The sequence below is a fragment of the Mytilus galloprovincialis genome, chromosome 6, assembly GCF_965363235.1.
Source record: "Mytilus galloprovincialis chromosome 6, xbMytGall1.hap1.1, whole genome shotgun sequence".
In the NCBI taxonomy this organism is placed as follows: domain Eukaryota; kingdom Metazoa; phylum Mollusca; class Bivalvia; order Mytilida; family Mytilidae; genus Mytilus; species Mytilus galloprovincialis.
In genome coordinates, this window is record NC_134843.1 from 25,132,613 (window position 1) to 25,158,487 (window position 25,875).

Below are 25,875 nucleotides of genomic sequence, written 5' to 3' on the forward strand. Positions count from 1 at the left end.
GAGATAACCCTGCAAAGTCAGCTAAACATTTTAATTGCATTGTGTTGTAAAAGGAATATTAAGCTTCTCAATGATCAAAATTGGTGTTTGTCAAATTACTACATAACCAGTGTAATTTTTCTGACAAAACGGTTGGTTCAAAAATTTTAAATTTTTATATTTTTATTAAAGTCTCAAAGTAAATACTTCGACAAAATTTTATGAAAATTAAACGAGCCAAATTAATTTTAGTGAAAGTGTTGGGTACCACCTTAAGTTAGAAATCAAATGGAAATCTTGAACTAGGCTTTTGTATAGCCATTTATTTAATATTCTGATTCTTACTCCTAAATGCTGTACGCTACGCAGAGAAACAGCAAATACATGTACTATTCAAGTACTAGTGCTAAACATAAAAAGTCAATAAAAAGACTTAGTTATAAGTCAACATAGATCTTGTCTTGCTTATAATTTCTGCAATATATATACATTGCTGTACTTCATTTGTACTTGTTACAAAGTAAAATTTTTCACTAAAAATGTATCTTATAAACATAATAACGTTTTCAAATCAAACATTTGACAGGGCAAATCCAGCCATTTTAAATGGGAGGGAGAGGGGAAGGGGTCGCAACCCAGGATTAAGGGGGGTTTCTATCATTAGGTCCCCATTCAAATGCATTGATCATTCACAAAGCAAAGTTTTTTTTACTATCTATCATACATGAACATGATGAACATGTAGTTTTAAAAAAAAATGCATGTAGGTCAAGCAGTGTCAAAGATAAATATAAAAAAAAAAATCATTTAAGGGCAATAACTCCAAAAACTGTGGTTTTAATATTTGAATTGGACCAACAGTTGCATAGAAGATTTTTGTAAAAGATTAAGGATGAAAACTAACAGTTACACCAAGTGATGACAATAGTCAAATATATGTCAAAAGGGCCCTTTGGAACATACATGATACAGGTGAGCTACAAATAAGAAGATGTGTTATGATTGCAAATGACATACCTAACCAGCAAATGGTAATTATATTTTTGAAGATGTAAACAATTATTGGGCCTTCAATAATGAGTAGAACCAATATTTTTAAAAGCTTAAGATGGCAAAATGTAAACAATTCAAAAGAACGAAAAAAGATGTGTACAAAGTAACAAATATATGTGAGCACTGAACTCTCTTCATAACCTGAGAAAGTGGTGCAAGTGCATAAGGTATAAAAATATCAATGTTTACGGTTTAATAGCCTATTACTGTACATGTACTTTAACACTTTACATACCCTCATTTTTTATGCCTACATGTACCCAAAAGATTTTCACATGCACTATTTAAGAAATAATTCATGGAAGCCATAGATTGTTGGAAATTTACACATGGCCTGGGCCGTGATATTCAAATTTTATTCTAAGCACTAGCGAGGGATATTATTATGTATATCTCTTGAGTCTGCACTAAGTATAGATATATTGAAAATTTTATGACAGTGTTGTTTACAAAGCGAAAGAAGCACGTCATATTAGAATTATTGTTAGTCACTTAGTTTCAAAAACTTTTTGAAAAATAAAAAAATTTGCCCACCATGCTACTTAAATGTAAACACAAGAAGGACAAATTTACACATGCAGAGAAACACAAAGATAGGAAAACAAAACACCCCTCTACTATGAGAGACAAAGCATAATCATTGGTATAGTCTCAAATTTAGAGAACTAAAGATCATCAAAATGGGGTGATTTTCTTACATTTTCAATTATGATAAAAGGTACTGTGATGGTGGTCACTTTTTTAACTTGTTTATAATATTTATTTGGGGATATTGATTTAAGTTGGTACCATTTACAATTCCGTAACTATTTCTCCCGAGACCAACCATGGGGATATTGATTTAAGTTGGTACCATTTACAATTCCGTAACTATTTCTCCCGAGACCAACCATGTGAATATTCATGTCAGGTTTACTACATTGTACCTGTTACTTTCTGGCTGTGTTCGTTGTCCATATGAACTAAATGAGATGTCCTTACTCACCAGGTTAGGGCAATCTACAGTTTAAGTTTGAAATGAGCAGGTCATACTTTCATTTGATTCTCACAGAACTTTTACAATGACTTGTAGACTAGAATATGAATGCTGCTTAGGGTGTGCATGTCTTTTAATATGGGTTGACATCCAACATGTCCAAAGGACATTGTTCTCAGAATTTATCATTTAAAAAAAAGAACCCCTTCAATTTTACTCTTTTTCAAATCTTTTTTTAAAGAATAGGACCCTAAATGCAAATGATGTTGATATATAAACAATTGCCTGACAACTTAAAAAAACTCTCTACATGTACAAATGTATACATATTAAATCAGAGTATTGATAAACATTACATTGTACCTGCATGAAAACTGCATTTTCTATTGGGTAATGCTGATTTTATTGATAATAAAAAAAACTATAAGTACTTGATAAATTGCATGCATATTATATTGGTGATTCTAAATCTGTTCAAAGTTCCCTATATACCACTTTGCCTCATATTCTTATTAAGAAAAAATTCACATCCCTAATTAACTGGGCATTTAAAAAGTTAGAATGCGAGTACATATATGACATATGTTCAACTCTTTTAGGTCATTTTTTAGTAGCAATAAACAAAAGAACTATGTCAATTGGACATGCTTTGATACTATATATGCGCTTGAATTTTTACTTGATAACATTTTTGTTCGCTTTGGAGATTCCGTATATATCGTCAAGTTATTGGAATTCCAATGGGGACTTACTTATTGCAGACCTGTTTTTGTATTGTTATGAGTTAAATTTATGACTAAAATTATCAAAGACCCATCGAAATAACATTTGATACAAAAATTAACAATACTTTTAGATTTGGATGATATATATATATACATGATATATTGGCTCTTAATAATGACGACTTCAGTATGTATACTAAAGAAATTTATCCTGTTGAACTTACTTTAAATAAAACTAATACTAACAATGACCACTGCCCTTTCCTCGATCTTGATATCTATATCATTGAAAGGAAGCTTAATACAAAACTTTATGATAAAAGAGATGATTTTTCATTTCCCATGTTTCCTATCGTTATTTATCCATTTTTAGATGGTGACGTTTCCTTGTCACCATCTTATGGTGTTTATATATCTCATTTGTTTGATTCGCTCGTGTTTGTAACAACGTATTAGATTTTAACGAGAGAAATTTATATATTACTGAAAAATTATTAGACCAGGGTTTTCGATATCACAAACTAGTCAAAAAATTTACTAAATTTTATCATCGGTATAAGGAAATAATTCGTAAATATAACTCAGCATGCAGACATCTTATACGTTCAGGTATTTCACATCCAATCTTTTATGGTAATATTCTTTACAAAGCACAAAAATGTCAGTATTCACCTCAAAAGCTTACAAAACCTTTAAACAGACTTATTAAGAAGGGATATATAGTTACGATACTGTTGTCAGGTCATTAAATAAAATTGAGAATGGAAATGGGGAATGTGTCAAAGAGACAACAACCCGACCAAATAAAAAACAACAGCAGAGGGTCACCAACAGGTCTTCAATGTAGCGAGAAATTCCCGCACCCGGAGGCGTCCCTCAGCTGGCCCCTAGATTAAAGATTGCATATTTTGGCTTTAATATTGATTCACTTACATGTATAGGGTCTTTGCATCGGAACTAACTACATTTATTTAAAAAACAGTTGTTGGCATGACACAAGTTATGTTCTTCTCATATATTTTATGATAGTATGATACTAAACCCCTAATGGGAGGGATTGTGCCTGATATTCATAGAATGAAGGCATAATCTTTCAATCAGTTTAATTGAGGTCTGGAGCTGGCATGTCAGTTAACTTCTAATAGTCTGTTATTATTTATGTATTATTGTCATTTTATTTATTTTCTTTTGTTTCAGCTTCTGACATCGGACTCGTCTTCTCTTGAACTGAATTTTAACGTGCGTATTGTTATGCGTTTCAGTGTTCTCCCCAGGATTTTTGGATAGCGCTGTGGTAAGCGAGTGATTTTTAACAATTCTCGGTAACTTTGTTGTGGGGCGCGGTTGGTTGGTAATTGACGGTTTACTTTTCTACATTGGCTAGAGGTATAGGGGAGGGTTGAGATTTCATAAACATGTTTAACCCAGGGCTTCCAAAACGGTCATATACATGTATTCCGGACATTTGATTAATGTCCGGTAAAAGTCCGGCTGGGCAAAGCATGAAACGGTCATATACATTTTAGTTTTCAAGGCTTTTTCGGTCATTTTAACATAATTCACTATCTTTTTGACCCAACCTTTTGCCTTTAACATCTACACATTTTCAGTGATAAAAGTGACATGATGATTAATTACTATCAAAACAACCCCCACTTCAAAACTTTCTAATTTTAATCAAGGCTAATTAGTTGTTGGACAGGTGATATCTACCTGTTCAGGTGACAGGTAAACTATGTTCAGTACCGGACATCGTATAAATTGATCGGTCTATTCACAATTATTTTCTTACATTTCAGCGGTTTGTAGCTCATTGATTTAGTCCTAAAGATTAAAATTATAACATGTATAAGAAATTAGTTTATCTACATGATTTGATAAAAAAAATTAAAAGGTTTAAATGAAAAATCGTCAGAACTACGTCGAATGAACTAGAACACGTGTGCGCATGTGCAAAGGTGGGAAATTTAATTATACATCCTTCATTTCTTCAAAATCCTAAAATTATCATTGATACCTGTATCTAAACGTTCATTTCAAGCATTTTGTTGAAGAAATAGCGTGGAAAGAGCTTCTTCACTCAGTCATGCTTTGCAAACGTACACGAATTTTACGTATCCGTTTATGGTCCATGTTTTACCATTGTCAAGTCAACATCCAGTGATTTTAAAAACGAAAATGAAGTTTTTGACATGTCATTTTGCACAAATAAAGAGTCTAGATGGCAGATATGAGCACAATGATGTGCACACTTTGAATGATGCACTGCCAATTTAACAGTTTACATCCAAACATCCAAAACAAAGTAAAGTTTAATCGTTTTTTAATCTAATGTCATTATCATTGGAATGGCCATCTGATTACCATTATTGCCTTTTGTGACTTAGTCTTAAGGGATAAAAAATCGGGATCAGATATAAAATGTCTGGCTGGCTCAAATGTTTTTTGGAAGCCCTGGTTTAACCCCACCGCAATTTTGCGCCTGTCCCAAGTCAGGAGCCTCTGGCCTTTGTTAGTCTTGTATGATTTTTAATTTTAGTTTCTTGAATTCTTGTGTTTAATTCGGAGTTTAGTATAACGTCCATTATCACTGTACTAGTATACATATTTTTTATGGGGCCAGCTGAAGGACGCCTAGGGGTACGGGAGTTTCTCGCTACATTGAAGACCCATTGGTGGCCTTTGGCTGTTGTCTGCTCTATGGTCGGGTTGTTGTCGCTTTGACACATTCCCCATTTCCTTTCTCAATTTTATAAATTTGAGATATTACCATGATTACTGAAATTTTGAAATACAAAATGTACTTATCATGCTTATAGATTACCGTTGACCATCTCAACGAGATTGATTTTCTTGCTTGAGCCGGTACGAATAAAGCGAGAAAGCAATCGAGTTGAGATGACCAATGATAATCTGTTTATCGCTATTTTACCAATGACGATTTGTTGTCAATTTCATGTCAATTTCATTAGCAACGCCACATGCTTTCTAAATTTCTAGCGATAATTTTCCATCTCAAGCGAGTAGCATGATATGAAAAATTATCACAAAAAAAGATCAAAGGAAAAATGCCCAAAATAGCGATAAATTTGTGTATCTAAATATTTGTACTAGAGAAATAATATTGGTACTACTATTTAAACATTCTGAAAAAAATAAACAATATCAGAATTATATAGCATACCTGAAACTGACTGGTCAGTAATTTATACTTTATTATGTTTGTTTTCTTAAAACTGACTTTTCTATTTATAGATTTTTCAAAGAATTTTAAAGCACATGACGATCAATAATCAGACCGGATTTTGTAAACATGGGGTGATGTTTAAACTTTAGGGAGTCATCACTTAAAATAGAAAAATATCTCAACAAGTCAGTCCTGATAAACAAAACCTAAGTGGTTGATATTAACAGGGTCACAAATTGACAAATCAGTGCCGGTGGATACATTTTTTGCTTGACAGGACTTGAAACGCCCATATATGTATTTTACTAATTTTGGAACCTAAACTATACTGCCTGGATAACACATTTTATTTAAAGGCAAAGATAACGATGACTGCATTTTTAATCATGCTGCATATATCGCATATTTATACATACCCGATTACAAAGTGTCAATTTTCTGTAAACAATAGTTGACCTGTTCAAGGGACATAATCAGAATGTTGCCGGAAGTTGATTATGAGGTCTATACAATTACTTCAATGTCACTACCAAATGTAGAATACTGCAACGGACATCCCTTTTTTTTATCACTAATCTATCGTATTGAGTGACTTTGCAAGTCAAAACACTTGAAAAGGTGTGGTGTATACTTTTATCTAATTGTATACAATAATATGAAGAATTTTTTTTTTATAAATTTCACCAAAAAAAACCTCATAAATTTCACCCAAAAAAAAATTACACCGAATTACATTTCGGCCAGCACTGAGTAAACGCATCAGCTAGAGTGAACATTATCACGGAAGACATGCCTCATTTCGCATGATAGGTATGCTATCAATATCAGACAGAGGAAATAATGTGAATAAATGTATAAAACTAGAAAAAATGATGAAAAGGTAAACTGAGGAGGCTTTAATATTTAGATGTAATTGTTTTATGCCCGCGTCACACTGTCCCGACTTTTACGCCGATGGCAACACGATAATGGAAATTTTCAAAATCGGGACTAATCGTATCCAGATCGGGCTATTCGTAGTGCCATCTTTAACCATCGTAGAACCATCGGCCACTTTTTCTAGCCTTCGGGGACAACTTCGGGAAGGGCTATAAATTTTATAACATGTTAAAAAATCCCCGAAGGTGCGTCCAATGTTGAGGGTTCGTATTGAGTTCGTATCACCGTCCTCACCATCGTAATGTCACCGGGAATGCATCTTTTCACATCGTATTGCATTCGTGTTTCCATCGTTTCCATCGGGCAGTTTTGACATTACGATGTCTACACGAATGAATCACGAAGATACCCGAAGGTCTTACGATGGCAACACGACTTCGTGAAGACCTCGTAATCCCGTCGTGTTGCAATCGAATAAAAGTACGAAGGCGACAAGATGGAACTACGACGGCAATAAATCCAGCTAAATGTAAGTTAATTTTCGCGCTAAAATACATTTAAAGTGCCATGCCCGATATGCACTGGTCAGTCTAATACGACAGTTAAGAAAGACGTTCACAAAACATGGAGCTCATATCATATGATTCTATGAGAACAAGAAAGGAAACATCGTTGTTTCTATTAATTCAAATGGAACAAGAAGAGCAGCTATTACAGGCTCAGGATTTATTTTTACAAGTAAAATATTATTTTTTGTCAATTTTTCATATCAAGTAACATAATGAAAATTATAAACGCGCCTCGTACACCAACACTGCAGGTACACGTATATAGGGAAACCAAATTTTTCTTCATTATTCTGATTTTTTATGTATCGTCTGAGTTGTTGTCACACGAATGTTTACTCAATAACCATTTTGTTTTCTATATGTCATATTTTGCCGCATTTGTTGCTTTCCCCACATCCTTCTTTTTGTCTATATTATTATGATATTCTCCTGGAAAGAGCTCTTTTTGAATAAAAGGGATCAACGAACCCATTACCTTACCTTTAAGATAGATCAGTAAACATGGGCATAATTATGGGTGATTATTCAGACTAGTGCACATATTTTACAGTTCAAACAAAGCAATGCCGAGCGTGGCATCCCCTCGTATGTAACATATTGGGGACAAATATGGACACTTTATTTGTATATGACACATTGTAAATTGAATATGCATATTTGATACATAAACTATTTTTTTTAGAAATCAACCAAAACATTCAGTAACTGGAAATACCTTTAATATTGTCTTTAGAACCAGCATGTAAAAAATGAGCAACCAATTTCCTGTGTATTATGCTATTTCAAGGAGAAAAAACAAGTCCATCTGCATGACCTTGACCTTTAGCCTTGAACGTAAAAAATGTCAGATCATTACAAGGAGGAACAATATACCAAATGTGGTTAAAATCTTTTGACGCATATTGAATTTAGAGTGTCCACAAGGATGATATTGCCTTGTATTACAACTGCCACTGTGACCTTGACCTTTGAACTTTAAAGTCATTAGCGCTTAAGATATTCTTAACGAGTAACACCATACCAAGTTTTGAGCATTTTGGTTCTAGAGTGTCCATAACAATTTTATCTACACGCAACTTACATGTAGTAGGCGAGGGGATAATAACTAAGTTTTATAAGAATTAGACAAAACGATCGATTTCCCGCCATGCATGGCAGACTTGTACATAAACGATATGTTGTCGAAATTCTGTTCGTATCTTTTAGACATCGTATGGCCATCGCGCCATCATCGTAAACCATCGTACAGCCTTCGTAATCCATCGTGTAGCCTTCGTTGTCCATCGTGTAGGCTTCGGCTGAGATATGAAGCTTAAATACCCGTCTTCGGTTAACCTTCGTATGTCCATCTTTTGCTATCGTATATAATTTTGGCACATTCGTATAGACTTCGTTGTTCATCGTACTTGCTTCGGTCACTTTTTGGTATTTTAACGAGATCGGGACCAACTTCGTACGAACTTACAATTTTCGCATTCGGGTGTCCATCGTATATAAAAATCGGGACAGTGTGACGCGGGCATTAACCAAATAAATCGAGAAGACCGCAACATGTATTGTAATCATTCAAGATGGCCTATATACAAGAAATTATTGTGTTACCGAACTTGTTTTCTTGCTACAAGTATAAAATACGAAAATTTATTTTACATTCCTTTTTGAAAGTTTTACTTTCTGACTTATCTCTCATTAAATGACTAAGTTGAAAATTAGGTCCAAATATGAAAATAAAAGACTTGATATTTGTTAAAACAGTCTCTATAATTCAACAAATTGCGTATTTTTCTTTATTCAAACAAATGTTCTTACACATTTATTGCAAAGCTGTCTTATAATTTACAAGTTTAAGCAAAGATCTAGACCGTTCGTATACTGCTAATTTACAACCAACGATGGCGGTACACAGTTAAGCTACGTAAATGGTTAATATCTTGTGAATAATCACGTCAATTTTAAACCGAAAGCAAAAACTTTTAAAACCATATCTATGTTCCACATGCACTTGTCTCATAATTTTTTTCTCCTATATACCTTAACGTGTTATACTAAGGTATATATAGGGGGTGAAAATTCTGAGACAAGTGCCTGTGCTATGTTCACACAAACTAATGTTTTACTCACAAAAATCTTTTAGTCGGTAGTGAACCGTTGTTTAATCTGTGGGACAGCAATATGACATGATAAAAGCTCAATCATGCAACAGAGAGTGCATGTTTTGCTTTAACTTTGAAGTCAGTGCGGATAATTGGAAGAGTTGACTAGTTAGAGTAAAACTAATCATGTAATCTGATAAAACATGGTCCTGGAAAAAGCTCTTTTACCCATGCTTTTTTATCAAAACTTGAGGACTCATTGGCGTACTGTTGAATTTGTCGATGTTATTCAACGGTCCTGTCGATTTAGACGAAACTAATCGAATTAATTAACACCACACACGATCTTTTAATGCCAAATAGATGTATTCAATAAAATTACTATACTGTGAGGTATATAATATAAGAGTAGTTTACGTATGCTGCCCTCCTGCAACCATATAGTCTCCTCATTTTATATTAGTACATATTAACTACTAGCTGCTATTAATATATTATATGGATAAGATAAGTATTGGGATAAATAAATGCAAAGAGACTATGTTTTAGAATAAAAAAAAGAATAAAAACAAAAAACAAATTTCACTCGCCGGTATATTGTTTACATGCAAATGTTTGAGAACTATTTAATGTAAACATTTATAAAAAGAATTTGTAAAATATGAATAACAAGATAACACTGTTTTGGCTATCATTCACTTACTGATTCACGTACAAAGACGATGAAGTTTTTTTTTATTATATTTATTAAATACTGGAATAAAATATCAATACAGAAATATAGTTCTCTTGTCTTCATGCGCCAACAAACAGAGACAATCTAGTAAAATCAGTGCCTCCTGTAGGAGATTGTCATCTTTTATCATCTGGCTCAGAAGAACGCGAAGAATAACTGGGTCATCCAATCCGATGTCGCGTGCTGTCTTGCGGTCTGGTGGTCCACTTAAAAGTCCATACCGATTGACCAAATCTTGTGATAAGATAGCATGTCTTTCTAAAATATAGCCGTACTTAGATAGTGCCTTGATTACGTAATCAAATCGGTACCGCATCTCTAATTCCTTTTTAGGATTGAATTGTCCGGTTCTATCAGTAGCTTCCTTTCGTATCATAGCACCCATATTGCTTATAGTGTAACCATAGAAACGACGCCTTTTGTCATCGGAACTTTCTGGTGTATACTTCCATGTAAAAACATACTCCAAAATCCTTCTGTCCAACTGGAATGCTACTTCTCCAATAATACGTTTGTTCGGACGGATCCTTAAAACTCTTTGACGATGTTGGTCCGTGTAAGCTGGTTTCAGGCCAATGATCTGGTCTACTGGCCGGTGCAACACGGAAACGCCTGAAAAAAGTCAATGCAACGATTTCTTATTAATTTCTGTGTGTCTTGCCCAAATATAATTAGACAATAACAAATATTTATTAAGGGGTCTACAACATGCACTTTCCATTTAAAACAGATTAAGAAAAAAAAATCCGTTAAAAGACGAATTCGACCTAAGGCAAAAACATGAAATAAATATAATAGGGGTGAGACGAGAACGACGTATAATTGTAAGGTTACAAGAAGTATGATCAAAGAGTCATTGTCGAATAGAAAAAAAAACCATTCCAATGAACTTAAACAAATACTTGGAGTACACTGCAGATTTTATAAAACAAAAATATCATAAATATTAAGGTAAAAAATAAACAGAAGAAATATTCAGTGGGTGCGAATTGATATTTTACGGACGGTAAAACGCACGGACATGCGATCGATCTTTAAAACGAAAACTTTCCGAGTAACCAAGTACTAAAAATATCTAGTTTAACTTCGCAATGTTCTAATGTGCTTGTCCGATTTTCAGAACCCTCGGAAGAGATTTTCTGTAGTCTTAATCTTTTCGTACTTCGTTTGGTGACTTTAGAATCACTAAAGACTGTTTTGCATTCACTCATTCAAATTCGTACGTTCAATTAATACATGTGTATAATTATCAACATTGAGTCAAATAGTAGACAGTAATATCATTACCATATCTATATATAATTTGAAGGTTGTTACACTGTTACTTGTATTGGTGACCTAAACTACGCATGAAAAAAATATAAATTCATCTCGACTTCTTTATTGTGTTCTACCACTTATTGTTCCGTGTATATAACCATATACAAATAAGATGTGGTAGGATTGCCAATCAGATAACTATACTACAGAGACAGTAACGAAAATATAGTCCCATTACCACAATTCAAGAAATTATAGTTACTTTTGTAATGAATTATATAAAAATAATGGAACCTATGATTTTTGGAGTGTTTAAAACTCTTAGGATTATATAAATTACATGCTTATTATGTTACTTTCGATTTACAGTTATGCATTTTTTTTAAGTCTCTTAATTAGTACACTTCCACACAATCTTATCTACCAGAAGTTTTACTGATTTTTGTAAATGGCCCTTTGAAAATTTGATTGCATGCAAATTCTTTTTTTTCTTTTTTTTCTTTCAGTTTTATTATATTTTGTACCCACCTGTTTGAGGACTCGGCTTTTGTGTTTTTTGTGGTGAATTCATGCTCTGAAGGGTATTATCTATAAACCAAACAAAGGTATTATGTTATTGACTCTTAAAACAATTAATAATTGTGCATTCTATACATTACTTGAACTGATATTATACTGTTGGATTATTGCATATTTTACGAATAATAAAGACCAGCATTCGTGCAGCAACGTCTTCAGCGTATGGTTAATCTTACAAAATATCAGGAAAATCTTAGACCTTACGAAAATTTTACCATTTTCATGTTAAAATCCATTAGTGAATGTAGCACTGACACATTTTATTACGTTCTGTACGGAATATCATAAAAGAAAAACTATTGAGGTACGAATTCACAACACAAAATCACCGCACGCACTTGAAAAAAGCAAAGTAATCACGCACATAAAAACAAAGTAACCACACACATGACTTAAAAACGCAAATTTAAATCATGCATGCAAAATGCAAAGTAACCATGTACAAAAAAAAAAAAACAGGGACAAGAAAAAAGCAAAATAATCAGCAAATGAAAAGCCAAAAGTACATTAATAAAGCAAAGTAACCATGTACCTGAAAAATAAATCAACATAACCACGGACTTGGAAATAGCGAAGTAACCACCGACATGAAAAACGCAAATTTTAAGTAACCACGTACATGAAAGAAGAAAAGTTACCACACTGAGACATGAAAAAGGGCAAGATAACGGCGCTTTTATTGCTTTTCTTCATTTTAAGAATCTCCATTTATATACAATAACATAATAGGAATTTTCATAAGTTACCATTTATGTTGTGGCTTATGTATATGATTTGGGGTGATTTCCGGACTTAAAAATTAAAACAAATGAGAAAAAAACATTCCCATGCTTATTTTAGGAATCGCGTTTATATTGTTGCTCTTAAAACCAACAACTGTTGGGTATTCGGTAAATCTTATATAGTTGTGCTTTCAAATCTTCAACGTAGAATTATACCTTGATATTCATACTGTGAACTCCTCCCGCCTTTGATTGGTGTTGATGCAGCCACTGGTTCTCCGAGTCTAGTCCTTCCATCACTACGGATAGAATCAGCAGCCTCGGTTACAATGTGACTGCCATAACCTTCGCTTCCAGATCTCTGATTACTGAAACCGGTTTGTTCTGCTTTCATTCCCTGATAGTTTGATATCATTTCTGGTGGTTGATATATCAAACTATTCCATTCCTCGTTTTGGTTGACTGCTGATATATTTGGGGATGGTACGGTTATTTGAACACGCGGATTTATAGTTGACTGGTCAATCTGTATATATTGGTCATTTCTAATAGCTGGCTCTCTGTTATGAGATTGCTGATTGAGCGTATTATTGCCGCCAAATGAAGGTACGCCTTGTGGCATAGGGGATCTTTGTCCCGAGGGTGACTGTCTTCTTGACATTGTAGGAACTAATGGTTCAGCTACTGGAATTCCTTGTGCTATTGGAGATCTTTGTCTAACATTCGGATCTATACGTGGAGAGAGTAGTTTAGTTGGCATTGAAGAAGCCCTTGGTTGCAGATTTTGTTGCTGCGGTAAAAATATAGCATCGGTATCATCAACGGACTGATGACCTAACTGATTCACTGTATTATAATATTGCTGCTGAGGGAGTGATTCCGCTGTTTGATACCCTATTGAAGTGTTTATCAAATTTGTCTGTTCTTGTCTAGCTGGCGAAATGGGTCTAAATGTATTTTCTGCCGAACCAAATTGTGAATCAGCTTGAAATTGTGGTCTGTTTCGAGGATCAGCAGACGCATTTCGTTGCTGTGGACGAAAAGGCGATTGCGGTTTAACCGTTTGATTTTGAACGGATGCTTTGAGTTGATTAATATATTGACTTTGTTGTGATGTTGGTTCATTTTGATAGGAAACTGTGCCTGTTATTGCTGCACCGGGAGCTGAACTTTGTTCGTAATAACTTCGGGAAGATGTGCAGCAAGTTTCTTTCGTTCCTTGACCAAATCTTGAAAATGCATCTAAAATGAACAAATATAATATGTAATACTGAAAATACTGTGGATTGGACTATTTTCGTTGAACATCAATTTTCTCGGATTTCGTGGGTTCAGGTGAACCACAAATTACAGTGTTCAACGATATACAAATTTGCCATTGGTTGTATGCAGACTTTGACAAAACCACGAAATTAAATATCCACGACTGTCACAGTGTAAGTTTTCCACAATCTACGAAAATTGGTATCCACAAAAATAAAGAAATCCACAGTTACAGAACTCCATTACAAGGCCGGCATGTACTTCTGGTAATACATGAACTAGAATACAATCAAATGCTTCTGTTTTTCAGGGTTTTACTCAAACCGGCATATTAATAATTAAAGAGCGACGAAACTAGGGCTGACGTTGACAATTCAGCAATGCAAAAATCAGGTTGTTTTAAAAAGCTGACACAAGAGCGCTCCAATCAACTAAATTTGCAAAATTTTATAACAATCTAGAGTGAAGAGGGATGTCTACTTCCACTCATTCTTCACAAAAATAACTATAGAGATTCAATCAACCCTCTCAGAGCAACAAACTTCTCGAATCTGTAGTGGAGTCCGGATCATTATAGGACTTCAGGGTCAAAGTGAATACCATCTCCTGGACCCAAACACCTCTCGACTAGACAGTAGGATAACCAGTGTATGTATAGTTGAAATTACGCTAATTACTCTATTGTAAATACTATCCAGTTTTTCTGGACCTCAACTCCTCCCCAGTTGAGTGGCCTCCTGTCTGTTTGAGATGCGACCAATATCAATTACACTTCGACTCGTTACCGGGAAAAAGGAAAAGAATTGGATGACTTCGTATACTATACAGAACAGTCTTAATTCGCAGACGTATTAGTATAGAACAGAGTAATATTCACGACAGGTTTTAACTTCTCGTACTGAATTTTGCATGTAGCATTGGCCACTGATCGTTATTATTTATGATTCAATCAATCACTTATTTGAAATCCACGACACACAAGCTAACCCATTCTGCTTAAACATGAGGATGAAAATATATGACATTTCATTGTTAAACTTCATATCATTTCATTTGTATAATACCATATATTTACACTTGAAGTGAAACATATGTTTAAACAAACTTTTTTTTATAATTTTGATTTCATTGTTAAACTTCATATCATTTCATTTGTATAATACCATATATTTACACTTGAAGTGAAACATATGTTTAAACAAACTTTTTTTTATAATTTTGTCGATTTTGTTTATTCGACTTTTTTTAAGTTTGCAAAAACTTGTTTATTTAGGATATAAAAAAAAAACGTTTTTATGTTATTTCAATTTTGTTAATTGTTATTATCAGTTTGGAACGTCGATGTGTATAAGTTAAATGGTATAAATATACAAATGTACTTGCCTTCAAACTTTCTACAGAGGCTGTCATCGGTCCAAGTCAAAACAGCATTGAGAACATTTGCAGTTTTCAAAGTTGCGTTATTTTTCACCGTTACCAAATAATTTTTCAAAAATGAATTCTCCTTCAGAAGTCGATCATTTTCTCTCAGCAAACTTATTATGTATTCAGATTGATTCCGGTTATCACTTGCCATACTAACAAAGCTACATCGTTATAACTGGAAATAAATTTTCGAAGCCACGGTCGCGTTAGTAACAATTGAAGTCGCCGACGTCGTCACAGACGTTATTGTTGGTGCACTGAATGGATTAAAAGATGCAAAATATACATAAAAGTTCCAACGACAAAAAAGTAAACCCTATAACCGACTTTCGGTAAGTCACATGCAATCGGTAACACAGTTTATAATATACAAAATTCTGCTCTTCACGATAGCCAAAACCATTGTTTAATAGCAATTAAAACAAATAAAATGCCATAGCATTTTCACGTACGAAATTTAGATAAGTGAATTACATTGCATCGCTTGGTTGAAATGCTATTAAATAAAATCATCAGTATAAAAACCCATTATAAATGGGAACTGGTAAAGCAGGCGTCCAACATACAGAAATATAGAAAAAAATCATTAGTTTCCTCAATGTTAGTCACACTATATTATAATGTGGAAAACTCTTTCTCTTCGCGAAGTCCAGTGAGTGGTGTAAAGTTCTAGTTCAGATTGTGGTGTAAAGTTCTAGTTCAGATTGTGGTGTAAAGTTCTAGTTCAGATTGTGATGTAAAGTTCTAGTTCAGATTGTGGTGCAAAGTTCTAGTTCAGATTGTGGTGTAAAGTTCTAGTTCATATTGTGGTGTAAAGTTCTAGTTTAGAAGGGTGGAATACCAAAATATGAAAGCATAAAACTTGCATAGTTATGTTAGTTTGTTTTCAAAATTCATATTAAATAAACTCAGCATAGATACCAGGGTTGAAATTTTAAAACAGTTTAGTTCTCTTTTGAATCCATTACTGAAAAAAAGCCAGTTGACTCATTCATAGCACTGTGCGGTAAAATGTTTTTATTATACTTTTGTGAAGATGTTGTTTATAACTGTAGCAAGTTTAGTCCATGGTCATAATAAGCTAAATACAAATTTTAACCAACTAATCTCCGTTTTCAAAGATTAAAACCAACAAACACAACACAAAATAAAACAAAACAAATTAACTTCAATTATTTACCCTAGCAAAACGGTTGAAATGTAAGCTCGACAGGACTATAACGTTATGTCTGTCACATTGTTTATCCAATTGTCTATGATATTCCTATTTATTTTGTTATCTTACCCAACATACCTTTTACTACCACAAATGTGTCCGACCGCGAAAAAAAATCTATATTTATATAAAAGATAGCCGACATTTTATATGAACTGACGACCTTCCAAAGGACAACTTTAAAAGATGTCGACCAGTCGCTTCACACTCTATTATTATTATTCATCATTTTGCTCACAAAAGGTAAATCTATCTTATTTCTAACCAACAATCGGTGATTTAAAACGAAAACACGTTCATACCTTCCTGATTCCCCCTTAAACTTGTGTATATCTAAATCTGAATATGTTGACAATCACAAGAGTTCATTTTTAAATTGTTAAAGACAGATTTTTGTTATCACCGATCAATAAGGTTAAGGGTGTATGCAAAAACTAGTGTAAATATTTTGAAATTCCTATCACTGTGTTGAAAAGTATGAAAGACATGCATTTGCAAGCGACTGTAACAGACAAATTAACATAAATCTATAAGATTTTGAAATCCCTCAACCCTTCGGACAATGTCGCAAATTTTGCTTCTTCTGTTACAAAAAGTTAAGTAAATGTTGCTTTCCTTAACATCTAGCGGTAAATATTTTTTAAATTGTTTCCTTTTTTCTACATACTTAGGATTTATCGACTGAACGTGTCATCACTGTAAATTTTACTGAGGTGACTTACTGGAAGACTTTAGAAGTTAGGGGCATATCCAGGTTTTGAGGTTAGGAGCTTGACCCTTATAATGATGACGCCTATGGATGCGACCTCGCTTTGACCACTTTACTATATGTATGCAACATGTTGCGATATCCCTGACAGCGGTTGGGTTTAAATTTAACGATATAACCGACACATCTACAATTAAAAGACGGGGTATCCAATATAAAAGTTTATTAGGTCTTTCCACCTTTCCGTGGAAAGACCTATTGGATTTCTTCTGATTATTATTAGGTCTTTCCACCTTTCGTGTGGAAAGACCTATTGATTTTGTTCTGATTATTTTTTTTTTCTTCCGCCTAATTTTTTTCTTGCGGTGTAAAAATGTTTCAAAAGATGTCGCTTAGTGTTTTTGTATATGAGATCATACAGTCTATATGCTTTTGAAACTCACCCTGTTTAACCAGAGACATATATACACATATATGTCTCTGGTTTAACCGAACACTTTTCTTTGTAAGAGTTATCTCCCCAAACACTGTTTTTCTTGTTATCAGATCTCCTACGCAACCGTAAAAGAAAGCGACAAATTTATTTTTCCAAATTGCTCGTTATATCCTCAGGATGTTACGTTTTATTTTGACCGAAGCTTTACGAAGACCCCATATGAGAGTAATTTCCCCTTTTGTATTGAAATAAGTGAAATAAATTTGTAACTGGAAAACCATAAGTGATAGAGGCCTAGGGTCTTTTGATTTGAGGGCCTTGCTCAAAAAGTATGAAAATGAGGTCAAGGTCAAAGGTCAAGGTCATGTTCAAATTTTTGATTTTGGGTTGTTATCTCTTATTTTAAGAAATCATACAAGATATCGACAAAATATTTTCACACAATTGTTAGTTGCGACATGTCGTAACATGTAAATTTTACTTAAAAGGATACGTAACATTTAATGCGAGTTTTGCCCCCTTTTATATCTAATATTAGTTGTATGGTAATATAACTCATTAACAATATAAAGTAGAGGCCTAGAGTCTTTTGATTTGAGGTCCTTGGTTGATGACCTTGAAATTGAGCTCAAGGTCATAGGTAAATTCAACGTTCTAGTTTTTGACCTTTACTTTTTCCTCTTATATATACATGATAAAGCCATGGGACTTTTGGCAAAAGGTTGCAAGCAATGTGACCTTGAAAAAGCCAACCGGAAGTGACCTTTTGTAAACCGGAAGTAGCCATTTTTTGTACTAATTTAATGTAAAAGTATATAGAACCATCTATTTTTGGAATCAGTGTCAAATAAACTATCAAAACATACCGGAAATAACATCTTTTAAACCGGAAGTAAAAAATGATCTCCCTTATGTATATCTTTTTGTATAGAAACCATATATTTTTGGAATCAGCGTCCAATAAGCTGTCATTTGACGCTAAAATTGACATTTAAAACCGAATTTTAATATTTTCATATAAAAAAGATCCTTACTGGTGGAAAGACCATCAATGGTTCTCTGAACAATTGGTTTTTAATTATTATTATTTTTTTTTTTATTCTTCCGCCTAATTCTTTTCTTGCGTAGTATTGATGTTTCAAAAGATGTCGCTTAGATATTTGGAATATGATATCGTAAAGCGTATGCACTTTTAAAACTGACCACTGCGTAACCAAATACTTTACGTTGTAAGAGTTATTTCCCCAAACACTGTTTTTCTTGTGGCCACTACTCCTTCGCAACCATAAAAGATTACGACAAATTTATTTTACCAAATTGCTCGTTACATCCTCAGGATGTTCTGTTTTATTTTGACCGAAGCCGTATAGAGACTCCATATGAGAGTTAGTTCCCCTTTTGTATTTGAAATTTTGAAATGTATTTTAAACTGGAAAACCATAAGTGATAGAGACCTAGGGTCTTTTGTTTTGAGATCATTGGTCCAAAAAAATGAAAATTAGGTAAAGGTCAAAGGTCAATGTCATATTCTAAATTTTGATTTTGGCCTATTTTCACTAATTTTCATTAACCTTATAAGATACCGACAAATTATTTTTACTAAATTGTTAGTTGCGACATGTCGTAACTTATATATTTTGGTTAAAAGGGTGTGTAGACATAAAATGGGAGTTTTTGCCCCTCCTATATTAAGAATTAAACGTAAAGTGATATAACTCATTAACTATACATATTACAGACCTAGGGTCTTTTTATTTGGGGTCCCTGGTTTATGACCTTGAAATATAGGTCAAGGTCATCAGTAAATTTGACGTTCTAGATTTTGACCTTTGCTCAAAATTCATATTTATACATCATTAAGCCATAGGAACTGACATTTTCAACTGAATTTTAATATTTTCATATCAAAATAGATCCTTATTGGTGGAAAGACCTTCAATTGTTCTCTGAACAATTGGTTTTTAATTAATCCTGTTTTTATTGTATTTGTATATGATTATACCTATATGCTTATATACTTATGGTTCTACAGGTACTACTGGCACTTTTTGAAAAAGACTGCAGATTTAACCGTAAGCTCGTTAACCTCCATACTGGTGAACAGAACAGTCCTGACTACATGAGAATAAACTCTGATGGGCTAGTCCCTGTTTTAAAAGACGGAGAGAAAGTTATCGTAGAGTCAGACAAAATAATTCAGTATATTGATAAAGAAGTAAAATCAGGTAAGAATTAAAATGAACAAAATAGTCATTATAGAACTAACTGACTAAGAAGATGTGGATACCTGCCAAGACTGAGACAACTCTCAATCAAACAAGTGTTGATCGCACGGCCTTCAACAATGAACAAAACACATACAGTCCTGAAATGAAAAATACAAAACAATTTGAACAAGAAAAGGATTAGACTATACTATAGGTACAAATCAATTTGTTTTTAAATTTGATCTAAAGCAGCAAAATAATTTGACCCAGAACAATGTCTTGTCACAGTATTACAGACGTGCAGCAGGATACCGGAAATCTTATGTAATTATAAGAAGAAGTGGTATGGATGCCAATGAGAAAATGAAAAAGTCACAATGTTTTGTAAAATTCAACCATTATAGGTCAAATTATATAATATTCGGCCTTCAACACTTAGCATTGGCTCACACCGAGCAGCAGCTATTGAGGGTCCCAAAAATGTCTGTGTACAACCAACAATTGTCTAGATAATCTATATAAAAAAGAAACGAGAAACACTTATACCGAACAACATCAACAAACGTCAACCATGCACTGAACAATAGGTTCATTATCTCCTTTTTGTACAACACATCTAAAGACAATTACTTGTCATTAATACATGAAAAACAAGATCATCTAAATTAAAGAGCAAATTCACCGTATTACTCCTGTTTCTTACAACAGAGAATCGCAGGTTTGTTTACTGATTTTTTTTCAAATATAAATACAGTGTCAATATCTCGTGTTCTACAGTAATGATGCTATTTCGACAGGACCGAATTTGGTTCCAGATCCTAACACTTCAGCTGGAAGGGATGTCCAAAGATTACAAAATTTAATGGCGGACATAAATGTGAGATTGTTGACATTTGGTGTTATTGCTAATCAAGAGTTGTCCATCAATGGTGTAAAAATGCCAAGAATATTTCTAAAGATAATTTCAGGTATAAAAAACTATAGTAGTACAAGCCGTTTTTCTCTGTTTCTAGACGCAATTTAAGTTTTGACACTCATCCTATAATAGTTTTATTAATTATAACCTTGTATTAGTGTATTGTTCTAGTCCGAAGTTCCAAGTTGATATCCAGAATGCACTGTACCATAACGCGTAAGAAATCTGGAGATGTGAAGTGATTGTCAATGAGACGGGCACAGGACGTTTGCGCTTTTTTACCTGTAAACCGATAGGACATTTGCGCTTTAATTTTGATTCACCTGAAGTTTATTAAATTGACCGGACATTTGCGTTTTTTACCTATCGTCGTCCATCTGTAATTTTAAGGAGAAGTAATATTACGTAGATGAATTTCACTTATATTTTTCATTGTTATGACAAATGGTGCAGAATCCTTCCATGCCCACTTTAATGAACAGTTCTACTCACTCATTCTGTAAATATTGTTTTTCTTTTTGAAGAGTATCATTTAACAACAGTCGGTTAATTACATTACGATTTGTTACATTGATGAACAGGCACCCCAGAATTGAGAAACATGATTATTTATTTGAAAAATGGGAGAAATACCAGTCAGAACAGATAACAATTATAGCTATTTTTTTCCGGTCCTTTGGCTTCAGATATCAAGCGAAAACTGACCTGTGATGACTACATACGTGTTAACATGTCTTAAAGAATTTTTCTTTTACTAATTTTAGCTGTACATAAACATATATCAATGTGCTTTTAAAGAAATGTGCTATGCAATGATTTTAAAATTTTTAACTCTGCGAGGTCAAACCTGCCGGTCCCAAGCCCGGATAAAAGAGGGGGATAGTCATAAAAACCAAATATTGCAAAAGCGAAAATGTCTTATGTAAAACGCGCAAATGTCCATTTTTAAAAAGCGCAAATGTCTATTTTTAAAAACCGCAAATGTCCTATGATTTGAAGTGCAAGTGTCCAAAAATAAAAGCGCAAATGTCCCGCGCAGAATGAGACAACTTATCTTAAAGACAAAATACTCAGATAAATCTTCATTACCAGACAAAGACGTTGAAAATGAATGTTCTTGAACTTTGGGCATCATTGTAAATTTTATTTTTAATTTCAGTTATTAGAATAATTTTTTTAACTTAATATGCAAAGCGACGTTTTTGGAGGATCTGTCCCAAGTTGAAAGGATGGTGAATTGTTGGATATTTAGAGTTTATCACACTTTTATGTGCCTCGATATAACCCTGCTTAGTCGGTCCACATATATCGAATCTACGACTTTGAGAAGTGACCATAAATTTTAACTAGATTTCAATAAATCGGAGTGCTCTTATAGCGGTACTTTGTGTCTATTGTTTTTATGTATGTCGTTTTTTAATTGCTTACGTTCACTTCGTTTGAACTCTGGCCGAAAGTTGTCTCATTGACAATCTTACCATAAATTATAATCTTATTTTTAAAGAGATTTCATGTCTTATAAGAGTTTTCTAATTTTAGTTTTGTTCATTTGATTGTTTTCGTTGATCTAGGAAAAAATGTAAATCGGTCTATCAAAGGTAAAGCTGTGACATTAAAGATCATTAAAGATTTGCAATATTCTACCAAACTTTAAAGAGGAGTAAATCAGCTAAGTAATCTTAATTTTTAATTTACTATGCATTCTCATTGAATGATGAATACCACAAATTTTATTTCTTCAAACAGGTCGTTCCGGAAAGGATATGGTCACAAACTTAGAAAGAAATGCCGTAAAATATCCAGACTTGAGCCAGGCATACTTGACAAAGGCCGAAAAGACAAGGAGGGGCATAGATGATGCTTTTAAGAAAGAGAATGTAGTCAAGTGTTTGACTGATGCCGAAAGAAAATTTGACCAATTGGAAGAATGTTTACAGAAAAGTCAAGGTATCTTTCAAAAGTTTACACGATTGCTACAAAACTAAAAGTTATACTAAACTATATGCGTCCTAAGCGCTCAATTGTAAATACAAAAACATATAAAAAACGGTGACCGAAGGAGATTTGGAACAAAACGAGGAAGCACTGTAGTGCTGAAACAAAGGACTTTAAACAAAATAAATCAAGTGTTCCCTTTTCCCACTTATTCCGATACACTAGCTGTTTAACGTTGTTATGGAAAATATTTGAAGCCATTTATTGTGATATGCAAATCTTTATATATATCCAAATTCACATATGATTATTGTCTGTAAATAAAAATGGTAGAATCAAATTGAAAATAGATATTTTCTATTTATGTGTTACCTGTCCATTAAAAGGGTGGCATACTTCACTATAGGCGCAAGCTGAGATCAGTATAATGTTTTACCGTATAAAAAATGCAAACATTATATATAAGAGAAGATTTTTTCAATAGGTCGCACTGTCAATTTTGTTCATTCATTTCTCAGGCTATATGCTTCAATAAAAAAACATCCGATGATATGGGATAACTCGTGTTAGACAGTGAAAGCCATGACTATAAAAAAAAGAACTCCAAAACAAATACATACCACAACTTGTACGATTTGATAGGAAGAAGCAAGAAATTAGTAAAACAGGATTTTTCTTTTATTACATTGCAATGAAACATACTTTTATTTTTAATTCATATACAATACAACAACAGGAGCAACCGGAAACGATTACTGGCTAACAGGTCCCCAGTTCACTGCAGCAGATATTCTTCTTGCTGTCATTATGGATCGTTTGACAATACTAGGTCTTGAAGACAGATTCTTTTCCAAATCAGGACGACCGCTGTTGTTTGAATATCAACAAAGAATTAGTCAGAAGAAATCAGTACAGATGCTTAGAGCAGAGGCTAAGAAAATTGGACCGTTGCTGCTTTTATCGGGTGTCAAATCAGTGGCTCCTTATGTTGGTAGTGTTGCAGTACTAGTTTTGGCGATTGGAGCTGGTATTTGGTACCTCAAAAATAAATGAAATATGAAACGTAATATGGTTTTCTTTGTTGCATACTGAACTCAGAATAAAAGCTGATGAAGATGTGGGGTCAATAAGAGAGTTACTTAGCAACAGAACTATAGAAATGTACATATCAACATCATCATTATGTTTCCAAGTTGCAACGACAGAAATTTACACTCCAAATCTCGAACAAAACTGCAATGTTATATTTGAAACATAAAAGCTATAAAATTCTACAAATGTTTTAATCTTTTTTTGCAATAGTTGCTCTCGAAGTCCTGGTGATATAAAATTTTATTTTTTCCGGATAAAATATTAGTCGTTAAAATATATCCCAACAACCATAAGAGCTCCAAAATATTTTTTACATGTTTAACACTTGTATACCAAGCAATTAACCAAATTTTCACAGTTAAAAATATTTTTGAAGCGTGCTCTTAATAAACATTTTCTGAAGATAAAAGTTTGAACCAAAATTTAATATTCCGAACATTCTTTCACAATCAGTGGTTGGTTTGTAGTCGTTTGTTCAGCACCCTTGAAAATAAAAGTGAAGTATCACTCTTTCTACTTTGACGTTCTGTGAACCCCCCAAATTTCACATCTGTAGTTCAAACATAGGTATCAAACAACTAGAGGTAATTCATTGCTTCTCATACCGTACATTGTTTTTCAACCTTGCTCGGCAATTGTTCTTTTGTTGTTTTTTGTGTGTGCAGACTGAATATTACAATTATTACTTAATCAAAGAACCTTTATCTTAGTGAGCGCGCTCACATACCACACGCCCCCACATTGTCACTGGACAAATAAAATAACTCAAAGAAAAAAAAATTGAATCATAATTTCCTGTCGATATGCACATCTACATAGTATTTCCTTAAATATCTGAATTAACTAAAAAGGTTTTATGATATTCTGTTGTGTAGTTTCAGAGGGATTTTGAATGATGACATTAACATGACTGTCTGACGAACGGACTGGCGGACAGACGGACGTGTCAACAACATTATATCCTCCGCAACTTCGTTACGTGGGGTATAATTAATCACGGAAATAGATTAATTATCTACTACTTCAATTTAAACACCTTGATGTGACCACCTTTGATTCTAAAAACTACAATCTTTGATTTCTGGATATTAACTGCTTATCCTTGTTTATTAGCTCTAATGGTTTAAACCGGCAGGCACAGTTTGCATACATTTCACAGCAATGATTAAATTTATTTGTTTACATCTATACCGGAACATTACCGTTATCAATAAATTCGTTTTCGAAGTCGTTAACGCAAATGTAAAATGAAAAAGGTCAGTGGCGGATCCAGAAATTTTCATAAGTGGGGGCCCACTAACTGACCTAAGAGGGGGCCCGCTTCAGTCACGCTTCAGTGATTCCCTATATAAGCAACCAAATTTTTTCCCCAAAAAGGGGGGCCCGAGCCCCCTTGGCCCCCCCCCCCTCTATATCCGCCTCTGAAGGTGACAAAATCTGTATTATAAAACAATACTGTTTGTGAAATATTTCGAACAAAACCATTTATGTAAACACATGACATAACATTAATATACATATATAAGACCGTTGGTTTTTCCGTTTGAATGGTTTTACACTAGTAATTTTGAGACCCTTTGTGGCTTATTGTTCGGTGTGAGCTAAGGCTCCGTTTTTAAGAGTGTTTTATTTAAAGAGTTAACTAAGTCGTTATAAAAGGTTAGTTAAGTTGTATTCACGAGTTATCTAAGTCATTAACAAAGAGTAAGCTATAAGTTCTTCTAACGATTTTATAGATAAGCTCTCTTTTATACACGAAGCATGGGATTTAAAGTCCCCATTCTGATCGGAAGGGACTGTGTACTTGTAAATCCCGCACAGTCAAACGGATTTTTCACATTAGCAAGGGTTATGCTGCCGGTCGGAATAAGAACAAAGTGATCATATTCCTATTCCACTATCACCCTGGTGGTATCAC

At 33.6% G+C, this 25,875-nt stretch overlaps 2 protein-coding genes and 1 long non-coding RNA gene across 6 annotated transcripts in view; 1 reads left to right on the forward strand and 2 right to left on the reverse strand.

Annotated features, from left to right (window-relative positions):
* Positions 1-6,443, reverse strand: part of LOC143079232 (plasmolipin-like) — a 33,012-nt gene extending 26,569 nt beyond the window's left edge. For 2 of the 3 annotated variants that reach the window (XM_076254470.1, XM_076254468.1), the window contains exon 1: positions 6,337-6,443. The gene's annotated coding sequence lies outside the window, so the exon portion shown is untranslated. Of the gene's footprint in view, positions 1-5,917; positions 6,004-6,336 lie in introns of those variants that run through there. The other variant, XM_076254469.1, reaches the window with a different exon arrangement.
* A 9,238-nt stretch (positions 6,444-15,681) lies between these two features.
* On the forward strand, positions 15,682-23,932 carry LOC143079231 (ganglioside-induced differentiation-associated protein 1-like). Of its 2 annotated transcripts, none has more exons than XM_076254467.1 (5): positions 15,682-15,778; positions 19,840-20,032; positions 20,812-20,982; positions 22,677-22,877; positions 23,602-23,932. In XM_076254467.1, exons 2-5 carry the CDS (start codon positions 19,927-19,929, stop codon positions 23,916-23,918), a joined length of 795 nt encoding a protein of 264 aa, XP_076110582.1. In that variant the 5' UTR covers positions 15,682-15,778; positions 19,840-19,926; the 3' UTR covers positions 23,919-23,932. The 2 variants fall into 2 exon arrangements, with proteins under 2 accessions (XP_076110582.1, XP_076110580.1); XM_076254465.1 differs by lacking the exon at positions 15,682-15,778 and adding an exon at positions 16,748-16,905.
* The window catches only part of LOC143079233 (uncharacterized), a 2,961-nt gene continuing 616 nt past the window's right edge, over positions 23,531-25,875 (reverse strand). The window contains exon 2 of the long non-coding RNA XR_012979362.1: positions 23,531-23,903. This is a non-coding gene — a long non-coding RNA (uncharacterized LOC143079233). The remainder of the gene's footprint in view (positions 23,904-25,875) is intronic.